Source organism: Amblyomma americanum, chromosome 5 (assembly GCF_052857255.1).
Source record: "Amblyomma americanum isolate KBUSLIRL-KWMA chromosome 5, ASM5285725v1, whole genome shotgun sequence".
Taxonomy (NCBI): Eukaryota; Metazoa; Arthropoda; class Arachnida; order Ixodida; family Ixodidae; genus Amblyomma; species Amblyomma americanum.
Window position 1 is genome coordinate 58,444,924 of NC_135501.1, and position 13,050 is coordinate 58,457,973.

General features: G+C 47.1%; 1 protein-coding gene and 1 long non-coding RNA gene across 5 annotated transcripts in view; one reads left to right on the forward strand and one right to left on the reverse strand.

The window, feature by feature from the left end:
* The window catches only part of LOC144132472 (cytochrome P450 4c3-like), a 56,660-nt gene extending 45,545 nt beyond the window's left edge, over positions 1-11,115 (forward strand). For all 4 annotated transcript variants that reach the window (XM_077664907.1, XM_077664908.1, XM_077664909.1 and 1 more), the window contains one exon: positions 9,965-11,115. In XM_077664907.1, the coding sequence (XP_077521033.1) occupies positions 9,965-10,122 (158 nt within the window). In that variant the 3' untranslated portion in view covers positions 10,123-11,115. The remainder of the gene's footprint in view (positions 1-9,964) is intronic.
* On the reverse strand, positions 4,958-10,000 carry LOC144132473 (uncharacterized). Its single transcript, XR_013314823.1, has 2 exons — positions 9,894-10,000; positions 4,958-5,494 (listed from the first exon to the last, which is right to left on the reverse strand). It is a non-coding gene; the product is annotated as an uncharacterized LOC144132473 (long non-coding RNA).
* Positions 11,116-13,050: the final 1,935 nt, after the last annotated feature.

Here is a 13,050-nt window from a genome sequence, read left to right on the forward strand (position 1 = left end):
ACAGGCTACCCGTCGAGTTAATCTTTCTTTTTCCATAATCTACACCAATATACGCAGTTTCCTTCCAAAGCGCGAAGCCCTGTCTAATCTCCTGTCATCTTCAGGCAGCAACGTATTAATCTTAACTGAAACGTGGCTGACAAGCGACGTGACAGATAATGAAATTCTGGATGAATTGCCAAATTTCAATGTTTACCGCAATGATCGTCAAGGCACACGCGGAGGAGGTGTTCTTATTGCCATTAACAACCAAATATCTTGTTCTCATGTTAACATTAGTTCAGATCTAGAAATATTGTGGATAAAATGTTGCGCTCCACCGTAAACAGTTCTACTTGGCGTCTGCTACAGGGCCCCCAACAGCAACCCAGGATTCGCGCTTAACCTGAACGATGCACTAGTCCAAATTACTAAAAAACACCCTGGTGCGCAAATTGTTCTCTTAGGCGATTTTAACTACCCTGGCATCGATTGGCAAAACGTAGGACCACTAACCGCGGCTAACCCTGAAGCAAGAGAATTCGTAGATGTATGCTTAAACTTTAACCTGACGCAAATGGTGCTCGAACCGACACGCGTCGCTCACGGATCTTGAAATATTCTGGACTTAATACTGACCAACAACCCTGAAAGCTTACCATCGATTACTTACCTGCGTGAAATCAGTGATCATAAGGTTATTCATGCCATATTCAAGTTCTCCCCCACATCCCGCCAAACGTTCAAGAAAACCATCCGTATGTACGACAAAGGCAATTACGAAGAAATCAACAACGAGCTAGAAGCATTCCTGCCTTATTTTCAATCCACATTTCATCACCGGTCTGTCAATGATAACTGGTCGATTTTCAAAAAGAAGATCGAAGAACTGACAAACAAATTTATTCCCTCTTTCAGCTTTCGAGCAAACTGCCAAAAATCGTGGTTTTCACACAACCTTAAGAGATTAGAAAGAAGAAAAAAACGACTTTATAGTGCAGCGAAACGGAGCCCAGACGCAGATGCATGGGATAGGTACTATCAGGCCGAGGACACGTATTACAATGCAATTCGCTGCGCCAAACAAGCATTTTTCCAAACTTATCTACCAAAAATCCTAACGAATAACCCCAGGAGGTTGTGGGAAATAATAAATCCGCAAGCAACTCGCATCATCACTCTAACGAATGCCGCAGGCGAGGATGCCAGTGATACTGAATGTGCCGAAATATTTAATCGCGCGTTTGTATCTGTTTTCACAAACGAAACTGCCTCACCATTGCCCCCTCCGCCTACTCTAACACTGCCAGCAATGTCTCCCATCGAAATCACAGCGCAGGGTATCGAAAACCTTATCGACAGAATTAAACTTTCGTCAGCCGCTGGAGTGGACGAAATGAACTCAAAAGTACAGAAAAACACAAAACACATTTCTGCCATTTATCTCTCATTACTGTTTCTGCAATCGCTGTCGACAGGAACTTTACCGGACGACTGGAAGGTGGGGAGGGTCATCGCGGCCCACAAATCAGGTCAAAAGGATTCTCCGCTAAATTATCGTCCCATCTCCTTAACCAGCGTGCCTTGCAAAATCATGGAACATGTCATCTATTCCCATATCATAAACTTTCTAGATTCAAACAGCTTCCTTGATCCGGCTCAACACGGGTTTCGTAGGGGGCTCTCCTACGAAACCCAACTGGCAATCTTCACTCACGACGTGCATGCTAACCTTGACCGCAACCTGCAGACCGATGCGTTATTTTTAGATTTTGCGAAGGCATTTGACAAGGTACCTCACCAGCGCCTAATACTAAAACTCGCCCTTTTAAATTTACACCCTAATATCCTGCAATGGATTAAAGAATTTCTAGCTAAAGGCGCGCTCACACTACCGGGAAGCTTCCCGCGCCGGCACAGCGTCAACGTCGACGCTGCCTCGCAGCTCCTCGGAATGACGCTCACACTACGCGCGTTTTCTCGCTGCGGTTGTCTTGGAATGTGGAGAGAGGAGGCGCTGAGGGAGGACCCGAACGAGCAGAAAGAGAAGGGGATAGTCACGTGACACTAGAGAAGACTGGAAAGCGCACCCTGCTAGCTCCCCTCCCGTCGCCCTGGCAAAGCAGCCGCCGAGTGCCCCGGCCGGCCGGCCGGGGGCCGGCCGGCCGGACGCGCGCAGCCTCCGCCGACGGGGTCACTGAGCTGGGACCGACGTCACGGTTCACGGTCGGCGCCCATTGGCTGTCCTTAATCACCGGCACGGGAAAAATAGGTACCGAACCCATCGCTCCGCGGGACGGGAGAGCAGGCTGTCCGCGGGAGAAAAACCGGCTTGGGCGGGAAGCGGCACGCGGGAAACGCCCGGCGTTGCGCGTTTTCCCGCTAATGTGAGCGCCCCTTAACCGATCTCAGTTCGTTTCTATTAACAACCACCGCTCAAGCGCTCTCCCTGTTAAATCTGGCGTCCCTCAGGGATCTGTGCTCGGCCCACTCTTGTTTCTAATATATATTAATGATCTAGCTTCACATGTGTCATGTAAAATTCGTATCTTCGCTGATGACTGCGTAATCTATCGCACTGTCACTAACATTTCTGATCAAACGGCCCTTCAAAACGACCTTAACAGCGTCCATAAATGGTGTGACCTCTGGCTAATGACGCTAAATGCTAACAAATGCAAAATCATTTCCTTTCATCCACAACACAATCCTCTTATTTTTTCCTATGCAGTTGCTAACTCGTTTGTAGAAAGCGTCCAATCGTTTAGGTATCTTGGTGTCACCCTCTGCAGCGATCTTTCTTGGCGAACACACATTACCACAATCCTATCATCTGCTAACAGATCTCTAGGATTCATGAAACGTCATCTTCGTCATGCGCCGCAACACGTGAAGCTTCTCGCTTATAAAACCCTCATCAGACCCAAACTTGAGTACGCCAGCCCCATCTGGAGCCCACACCATGCATACCTAACAAATGCACTCGAATCAGTTCAGAACCGCGCCATTCGTTTCATTCACTCTGCATATTCATATACCACCAGCGTTTCAGCTCTGAAGAAGAATTCCGCTCTTGAAAGCCTCGCAGACCGCCGCCGCATTGCCAGCCTCTATTTGCTCCACAAGTTTTTCCATAGTTCTCTAAATCAACCACCCTACATTACTCATCCGAACCGCATATCTCACCGCACTGCCCATCCGTTTCAGATCGCCCGCCCTGTGTCGCGTACTGCAACTTTTTCAGGTTCATTTTTTCTCCGAACTGTTGTGGACTGGAATGGCCTCCCCACCGATATCGCTGCCATCACACACCTGTCTGCATTTTCAGATACGCTAAGCAATTATTTCAAAGAAATGACTTGTACTTGTTGATCAACATATTAACCCACCCCTTATGTAATACCCCCTGAAGGGGGTCTTTAAGGTGAATAAAGTGAAAGTGAAAGTGAAAGTTTTTTTACAGAGGCTTTGTCAGCTTGTGCTGCTGGAGTGCGATTCAAAATTCATGCCGTGTTCTTCGAAACAAGCGCTTTGAAAACGGGTTGTTGCGTCTTTTAGCCACAAGTTTTTAACCACAGGTCTGGTTTCCTGTGGCCGCCAGCATACTAAACAAGAATCGGACAAACATTGGTACTTGGTACCGATCAGCGAAAAGAAAAAGATAAGGAATTTCATTGTTTCATAAATGCGCCAGTTCAGTTTAAGTCTCAAAAATATTGCCAATATAATCGTTGAAAAAGTGTTTTCTGCATTCATGTGACAGCATATGCAGCGCGAGAGAACCGCGAAGAGCAATTGCTCTTAGTACGCAACATAACTCACCGCGATCCCTTAGAATATAGTAGAGAAGAGGTTGCGCAGTGCACGCCAATATTGGTTTGGTTTAGGGAGGTTTAACGTCCTAAAGCGACTCCGGCTATGAGAGACGCTGTAGTGAAAGGAGCCGGAAATTTCGACCACCTGGGGGTCTATAACGTGCACTGACATCGCACAGTACACGGGCCTCTAGAATTTCGCCTGCATCGAAATTCGACCGCCGCGGCCAGAATCGAACCCGCATCCCACGCCACTATGGGTCGCGAAAAAAGAAAATAGCGCAAATGAGCAGATACCTTGATGAGGAGCGGCTGGAAAACCACGGAGCTATGCAAAAAATTATTATGAGAGGCTAAATTGCTGCCCGCTTCGGTGACTCTGAACGCTTTTCTATGCACGCGCCATTGCGAAGTACAAGGAACAAGACAGTAGGGAGATTATGCAGGCATTTACGATAAAGGCAAGATCAGGTTAAAATTGTGGAAGCACCTCCTCCGTAGCACTAAAAAGAGCCGACATATCTGCCCGAGAGTGCGCCATGACGTTGACCACATGCCGATTACCTTGCCATGCCGTGTCTGTATAAATCTTTCCCCGTGTTTATTTCGCTCCTTTCTGTGTATATAACGCGAGACTCCTGCATTAAATTTTCACTTGTAGCAGCGCCGTGTCCTATGTCTGCTTCTTTCGTTGTGAGTACGTTTTGGGCTGTTTGCTGCAGAAAAAAAAATATTGTGTTGTTGGCAATAACTTCTGCAGCACCTAATAAGCAGGTGGACTTTTATTACACTGCGCCGAAAGAGACACTCAGTACCTAATGCCAGTAGTACTTAAGATTGCAAGCAACTTATCTTTGCTTTTATTGTGTGTTTACTGATGCAATAGAGAGTTGTTGCCCATGAACCAGGACTAAAGGAGGGAACATGTATTTCTGACTATAGCCTCTGGCCATAGAGGGCGCCGACGGTGCAGCAACAGTGGCGAGACAGCAGTTGCTCTCCGCAACAACAATTACACATAAACAATCAACATTATCTATAACGTTGTACCATAACTAGATGCCAGCCCTCCGCCCCCGCACTCCCACTCCACGGCTGCAGCGTTTCTGCTCGCTAATCACGGAGGGGTTCGTGCTAGAGGGAACAAAGGGAGGGACGACACAGCGTGAACACTCATATGCTATTTATTACACTTGCAAATAATACACAGAGCGGGCCAGCTAGCTACGGAAAACCAACGAGGCATTCCTCGGAAGTAGAAGTCTACTTAAGAAGGGCTTCCGGCTTAGCAGATGGAGCGGGGGCGCGACTTAGGACGCATCGGCGGCAAAGTTTTGCTTGCGCCGACAATGGCAGCCGGGTCTTCGCGTGCGCGCCGCATTCTCGGGGCAAAGCCGTCCCCGAACATTTGCTGGGGAAGGTGCCGAGAGAGCGCTTTTGCTGCGCTCACTTCGCTGCCTGGAACCACAACCTCACGGGCAAGACACGAGGAATCTCTGTGCGCCTGCCGCGGATGGTGACAAGAGCGTGCAGCTGCAACCGCTCACGACGCTGGCCGAACATAGAGAGACCCTCCGGCTCCGCGGGGTTCCTCGTAAGCTTAGAGGTGGCGCTCCCGTCGTTGCCTCCGCTTCCCCATGAGGGAGACTTACCTCCTCGCCCAGCTTGGGCGGTTGACACACGATGATGAATGTGGTCGTCTGAGTAAAAGCGCAGGGGGGGGGGGCACAGGTTTTCCACAATGTACAGATCAAAACAATGCAATTTCGCAGTTCACAGCTATAATTTCAGAATATTATGTAACAGTGCTTTGAGAAAGCCACATTGAAGTAAAAAAATATAAGTTGGTGTTCATAGCTGATGCGCACCCGCCCACGCCACGAGCAGATCATGCAAATTATAATTGTATTCTAGGGCTCTGCCGAAAGAGGAGGAGAGCGCAGCTGGAGATTCTGCAGTCAACGCCAATTTGTGCTCATAGGGGGCTTTCAGAGACTATACTTGCGTTTTTGCACCGCGTGTTTTTGAGTCACCACGTCTGCCTTTTGTAAACCCTCCGAATTTTTTAGATAAAATCAATCACGCGCCGACTGCCCGGCGCTGCTGCGGCGGAAGATGAGGAGAAAGCATGCGAGGGTAAAGGCGTGCCCACAATTCCTGCTGCTGCAGCGGATCAGCGTCATCTGCTGGGTTGTTCTGATTAGCGCTAAGCAACCCCTGGCGATCATCAGCTGTTCCGCATCGGAGCCAATAGAAGCTATGACCGACTGTCTTTATCGGCAGCAAACGGCGATGGTGATGTCTAAAAAGCACAGTTTTTCGATAAATAGCCTATCTTGCCCAAGAGCCTCATTGCAATTTTCACTTACGAAAGGAGGACCCTCGGTGCTAGCGCATTACATAAGTAAAGGCAAACGCTCTCAAGACGCCTGCCCGCAAACTCAACCGGGGCCTAGCGTTGTACTTGGAGCGTTACCGTTTGCTACAATCCATAGCCACAAACACGCAGGAGATTGAAAACGAGACAACCGCTCTCAGAACTTGGCCATAAATCTTGCTTTGCACGACAGAGAATGCCAATTCTAGGGGCATGATCGGTGCACATGTTAGTTCCCTCTCGCTATTTCTGCTCTGCTTCGACACGGTACCGCGGCGTCGGTGAGTCGACGCTCGCTTGATATTAAAAAAGTAGGGAGTGTGTACAACTCTCCGAAAGACAACAGAATCAGGTATACAGTTTCCGTCCAGCGCGCAGCGAATTGGACGCAATGCTTGAAGCCACAAGTTTGACGCACTGTTACTGCAGGACGCCTCAAGGCAGTCTTGTTTGCCTTTTGTTGCTTACAGGGACAGTGAGCACAGCCTAATTCAGTTGTTATTCCAGCCACCGCGGTGGCGTGGTTATGGTGCTCGGCTGGTGACCCAAAAGGCGTGGGTTCGATCTCACCCTCGGTGGGCATACTTCGATGGAGGTGAAATGCTACAGGACCATCTAGTGCGCGATGTCAGTGCACGTTAAAGATCCCCAAGTGGTCGAAATTTCCTGAGCTCTCTACTACAGCGCCACTCATAGCCTTTGTCGCTTTGTGATGTTCAGTCCCGCATAACCAAAACCAACCAATTGTATTCATCAATAAAATTTGATTCCCTGCCTATTTCGGACTACTTTCACTATTTTTCGGCAGCGAAAGACGCATTTACTGCTTAGGAACTTGGATTTAAAGCCTTTCCCGACACTCCATTCTAACTAGTGGCGGCGTTGAGGAGAAAGACTGGCTGCCGTCTATTTTGAAAAGATTAGCGCCTTAGCGTTGACTCCTGGATCCGAGCCGAAAATCGGTGAATCGACAGAGGCGTTTTACTTTCTAAATCGGCCGGTGATGGCGACACCTCTATTTTGTTTTGCGGTAGTTTTATGTTGTAAAACTTCCATTTATGGTGAGCGCAACATCATTGTGATCAGAACACAGTACTTTGACGATACAGGAAAAACTGTTTTTCGTCTTGTGTGTCCATTTAAGGAAAGCAGTGTTTGCAAGGCAACCTAGAAGGTTAGTGAGAAATACACCGGCGCTGATACGCACTTCAGCAGCTATAGCTTTCCCCGGCACATTTTCGCATTCGCTTTTAGCTTCATCCGCATTAAGTTACATCTATGCACATTCGCTTCGCGCAACGCACACTTGCGTCGCGATGTCTTAGTATTTACACAACATGCAGCACCATTGCTCCCCTAGTGAAGGAGTATCAGGGGAAAACAGCAGGGCATAATATATTGGTTATTAGGAAAGGGAACACTGAGTAACTGTCTCGCTCGTCAAGGACACCATAACTGCGTTGTGATGGGGGAGATGAACTAGGTAGTGCAAGAAGGCAGAGAAAAAGAGAGTCAGTAGTGGAAGCCGCGGAATAATCTCGGCCACCTGAGATTTTTAGTGTGCATTCACATGCCACATAACATGGCCGCATTGTGCGCCGGGAAACACGAGATGAAAAAAAAAACGTTTTCAGAAAATTTGTTTACCGGAAAACAAATGTTCCATTAAATGTCTGACATCTGGATGGACACTTTAATCAGGTAATGAGGGACGGGATTCAGGAGGGAGTGAAAGAAGTAAGAGAGAAAAAGGTAAGGTAGCTGAGGTCTCCGGAATAATTTCCACCACCTGGGGATCTTTAACGTGCGCTGACATCGAGCAGCGCGCGGGCGCCTTTTTGCGTTTCGCCCCCATCACAACTCTCCGCCGACGAGGCGTGATGCAGCTGAGACAGGGCTGCGAAACTGGGTTGGAGGAGGACATTTATTATACATAACAGATTTTGCAGGTCACATGATCGCATTGCAGCACGCGGGTAGCGACCACGTGTTCCGAATTGAATGAGTTGTCAACTTTTGACGGCCATGCATGCGGCAGAAAAGGAGTATCGTTCTCTGGACGCTGCACGTAAGGTCAAGGTCAGCGCCAGCAGACATACAGCGGGTGGAACAAAAATGCAGGCGCTGTTACCTCTCGCCTCAAGGCAATGCGTGGCGAGATACCCGATATTTCAAGATGCGAAACGTATACAGTCGTGCGCATAAGTGGAGAGACCACGGGAATGGTGGTAATTGCAATTTTTCCTGTGTAAAAAGCCGTGCCTTGCAGAAGTGTGTGGGCAGACAGGTTAACATTATTGGAAAGCACCTTATTCTTATCTTGCAAATAGACGATGCCGTGGGAGACTGCGCAGGCACGCAGCTTTCCTTTTCGCGTGGTCTCAACATTTGAGAAGGGGCGTAGTAATAGACGGCGATATAAGAACAAATAAAACACAGGCGGGGATTTCCCGCCGGACATGGCCGTGAAGTTGCTGTTGGAATCTTCTTTACTGAAGGGAACTATTCTAAGAGCTTTTGTTTCCTTGCCTTCCATTTTTGAGCCCTTTAATCGGCAGTCCACAGTGTGGAGAGAGGCTTTGCTGAGTGCTTTTGTCATCATTTTAAATTGCATCGAAATCCGAAATTATATATATCAAAACGACTAAAGCCAATAGTTCTCTTCAGATCCGATGCCCACTACCCTCCAAGTGAAGGAATATCGAAAGCCCTATAAAACGATAGCACCAGAGTATTGTCCTTTCGCAAATTCTTCACGACTTGTATAACACACCGGAAACCCCTAGTGAAATTGCTGAATTAAAGCGCACAACGTCTTTTGCGGGGCTAGAATACAAGGGCCGTGTTTATTTTGATTTAATTTCTGTTTATGTTTCGATTCTAAGCCAGGCTGCGTATTTTTTCTCATTCAACCGCTGTTGGAGGTTGTCCATTGATCTGGCTGCCGCGCGCTAACACATTCCTTCCTGACAGACAATCAGCGATCTTTACTCCGCGCTAAACCCTATCATATCCGCGCCTCTCTTATCTGTTTTATTCATCGATAGAAACAGTCTGTGCAGGTTTGAAGGAAGTTAACGAATTCAAACGCCCTCGCAGAAGGCAAGGTCTCCGCAACCTTTCTTTTTCATTTCTGTTGGTTTCAATTCAGTGAATGGCGCAGCATTCACGCTGGAGCTTTCAACGCATATGGAAATCATAATAAAAGCTTGTGCGGAATCGAAAGACGCACCATCCACGTGCTTTAATGGCATTAGCTCCCTACCGTTCACTGTACTTGCTACTTACACTGAAGAAAAGCCACTTTCATCCAAGGGAGCACTGTAACGCTGTTCTGTTCAATTTTGGGGCCAACATAAACATGGTCTTTTTTAGCGAAATTGACGTGGAAAAAAACCAGCCGCGTGGCTATTTTGTATTCTTTTATTCCAAATTGGATATTAGTGCGTAATCCCTGATGGGACGGTTACCAACCCCGAGCTAAACTTCCCGTTTTCTGCTCGCCAAGCGCGACAGTTCCATCCCGTGGCACTGCCCGCTACCCTTCGTCTTCTATGTGCCACTATTCCGGTCATTCTGACCCGAGCGAAATCATCTCTAGCGTGTCCGCACCTGGCCTAGCGCAAGCGCTCTGTACCGCGGCACTGCCAGCACAACGCTGTCTTAATTGGACGCAGCAAAGATCTGTTTTATCGCTTTGTATCGAATGTAGCAAACATTACCTGTTGTATTGCGCACAGATTAGATACAAGTGCCATTGTTCAGCTGCCTTTATTTCTTTTCCATGTTTCAGGTCAGAGGTTCGCACTGGCGGAGGAGAAGATCGCGGTGGCCAACATACTCCGCCGCTTTCGGGTCCGGTCGCTTGACCAGCGAGATCAGGTGGCGCTCTCGTTGGAAATGGTGCTGCGGCCTGGAACGGGTCTCAGAATCAAGTTCACGCCGCGGTGAAGCCACGGCCGAAGAGCGCCTTCTAAACGACTCAGTTGCTGCTACCTCAGTAATGATTTTATTTGAAAAAGTGATAGCTGAACACAGGAACACAACGAATGGCAGTTATCAAGCCGACAGCCGTCTCCTGTCCTCCTCTGTTTACACGAAACGCGGCAAAATTTCTCTTATCCGATTCCTCGTTACCATTTCGATAGGCAGCTGCAATAGCTACGCTCGAACCCCTTACTTGTATACTTAAAACTGTTGCGCCATGAGGACGAAAAGGCTTTTAAATTTCCCTGGCTAGTAAGAGGACTGTGTCGTACGTGTAACATCCACTGAAGAAGGGCGAAGCCACAACGCTCTGCGGTAATGGCTGCACCTTCATTTGTACAAAACGTGTCCGCGTCCTCCGTTGCAAACAATCGACTACGACATGCAAGATCCATTGTATTATTTGTTGTAGCTTTGCTGTGTTGAGCGTACTGTCGCCAGTTTAAGGGCGTTTCTTCAATTGTGTGCAAAGTAGTAGCCGGCGAAATATTCAGGCACCAACACCTCCTGTGATGTCCTTGTCAATAAAAAATAAATGTCGGCAGTTGAAAACAATTGACTACTTATATCGAGCGTCAAGGAATCGAATAAATACACCTTCGCTTCGTAAAGAAACAGTCAAGAGTTCAGATATCTGTGCTTTTTTTCTTTACATGGTATGCATGAAAAATAACTTCGTTCAGGCGGCGCTCCTTTTTATCTATGCAGGAGGTGGCACGTGCCATGCGTTAGAGGGATATCGAGGGGCAGGGTAAACGACGATAAACGCTCAGCGCGCTCAACAGCACGAAGAAAAGCGAAACATCTCAACGCAGAGCGTGAAAACCAAAAAGCGCCGAATGAGGCCGGATGGGCTGTCCGGTTTGGAAAACGGGCTGATGAAGAAGGTTTCTTAAGCCGCAAAGCAACTTTTTCTTTTTTATATTTATTCTGTATCTTGCGTACATATCCGCCTGTTGACAAAGGATTGCGCTCAAGCTATTATCGTCATCAGGAAAGCGTTTGCATGCGGGGATGCGTTGGGAAGCGAAATGCCTTAAGCGAGAACCCACGTGCGGCTCCTTCTAAGCCTAATAGGCGCTACGACCATCCTAGGGCCGTATTTTGTAAAAATGCATTTATTTATCGCATTTTTTTTCGTCTTCTCATTTCAATATCTCATTCGTGCTCCGTATTGCGTCAGCGTACAAATCCTATTTACTAGTCTATAGACAAATCGTAGATTTATGACAATACCATTTTGGTAGACCTTTGTCTACAGACAGTATATAGACAAATGACTAATGAAAGTAGACGGCTCTATGGACAGTCCATAGGCACCGGCCTATAGACTTACTTATGGCGAAAGATTTCCTATAGATTGCCCTCTACAGACAGTATAAAGCCAAATGTCTACAGATAATAGACACATGTCTATAGACAGTCTATAGGCGATCTATAGGCATGTGTGCTGGCAACGCTAGAGATCTTTCTTAGTAGACAGTCTATAGACCTCTCTCTACTAAACGTTTTGTAGACCATTGTCTATAGACTGTCAATAGAAAGTCTTCAACTGTTGGAAAAGATCACCACATGGTCTTCACAAATGACATGGCTATCAATATACTAACAAATTTAGTTTAGTTCCGAGCTATCTAGGCTGGGAATATGCAATATATGTACCATAGAGTGCACCACACTAAAATAAATGTTCAAAGTAACGGTCAGACAAGTTTCCTCAGAAGCATTCTTGCGACCTGTTGTGTGCAGTCAGTCTTCTGGGCAAGCTGATCTGCACAGAGAAAAGGAAAAACTAATATAAGAGGAACTGAAAAAATCTCACCCCACTTTTACACACGTGTTTTAAAACGCGTCATATCGTGGCTATTTCATTCTAGAAATCTAATCTTTGATCTGTTGGTTTGGTTTTACGAGGTTCAAAAACTCATTGTGACTCAGGCTGAGAGACGCTGTAGTTTCTGAAAGGCTGCGGAATAATTGCGGCCACCTGTGGTATTTTACAGCGCACTGACATCGCATAGCACACAAGGCTGTAGCATTTTTCCTCTATCATAATGTCACCGCCGAGGCAGGGATCGAAGCTGCATCTTTCGGGTCACCAGAAGAACACGATAAAAACTGAGCCATCATGCCGGCCTCATCTTTTCAGTGAAACACGCATGACAAATTCTAAGGGGTTTCCATAAAACATTGTAACTAAGACCCATAATTCTTGGAGAACTCTACCTCTACACTCAATAGCTACTGCCAATACTGATCTGTGCATGGCATTCCCTTTACATTAATTGGAAAAGAATACTTCGAAGAATTCTTGAATATATGAGAGTTGACTCACTACGAGCTGTTGAGAATGCAACCCAGTTAAAATGTACTAGTACATTCAGTGCTCCTTACAAAGGGATCCCAACAGGAGAGTATTGCAGTATTCTTAGACCCGCTATTGATCAAGCGCTTCAAAATACCACGCAGGACGCCTGGTACGTTCGCTGATACTCAAACGGGCGCAAGTCATGCAAATCCAACCAGGCAACTGGGAACCACTTTACCACAGTTTGGCGCCCACAACTTGAAGCACGAAGACGACACAGCGTTATCATACAACAGCGCGCGCTCTTAGAAACAAGCTTGTTGCAGCGCTTCCATGCCGGGCTCATTATCCAGAAAAACTCAAACAGCACATAGTGGCGGTAGCTGTGCCGTTTCAAAAGCTGACATGAGTTTGAGACAGCATACGTAATATCGTGGCGATCAAATACCGTCTCATATTCAGTGAGTTTAACCTTCAACTGCAGCCCGAACAGAGCAGTCAAAGAGGTGGTTCTTGCTTGCAGGTATCCACAACTAACGCTGCTAGAAAAATCAAAGAAAGCAACGAACGCGCTCAAAGTATGA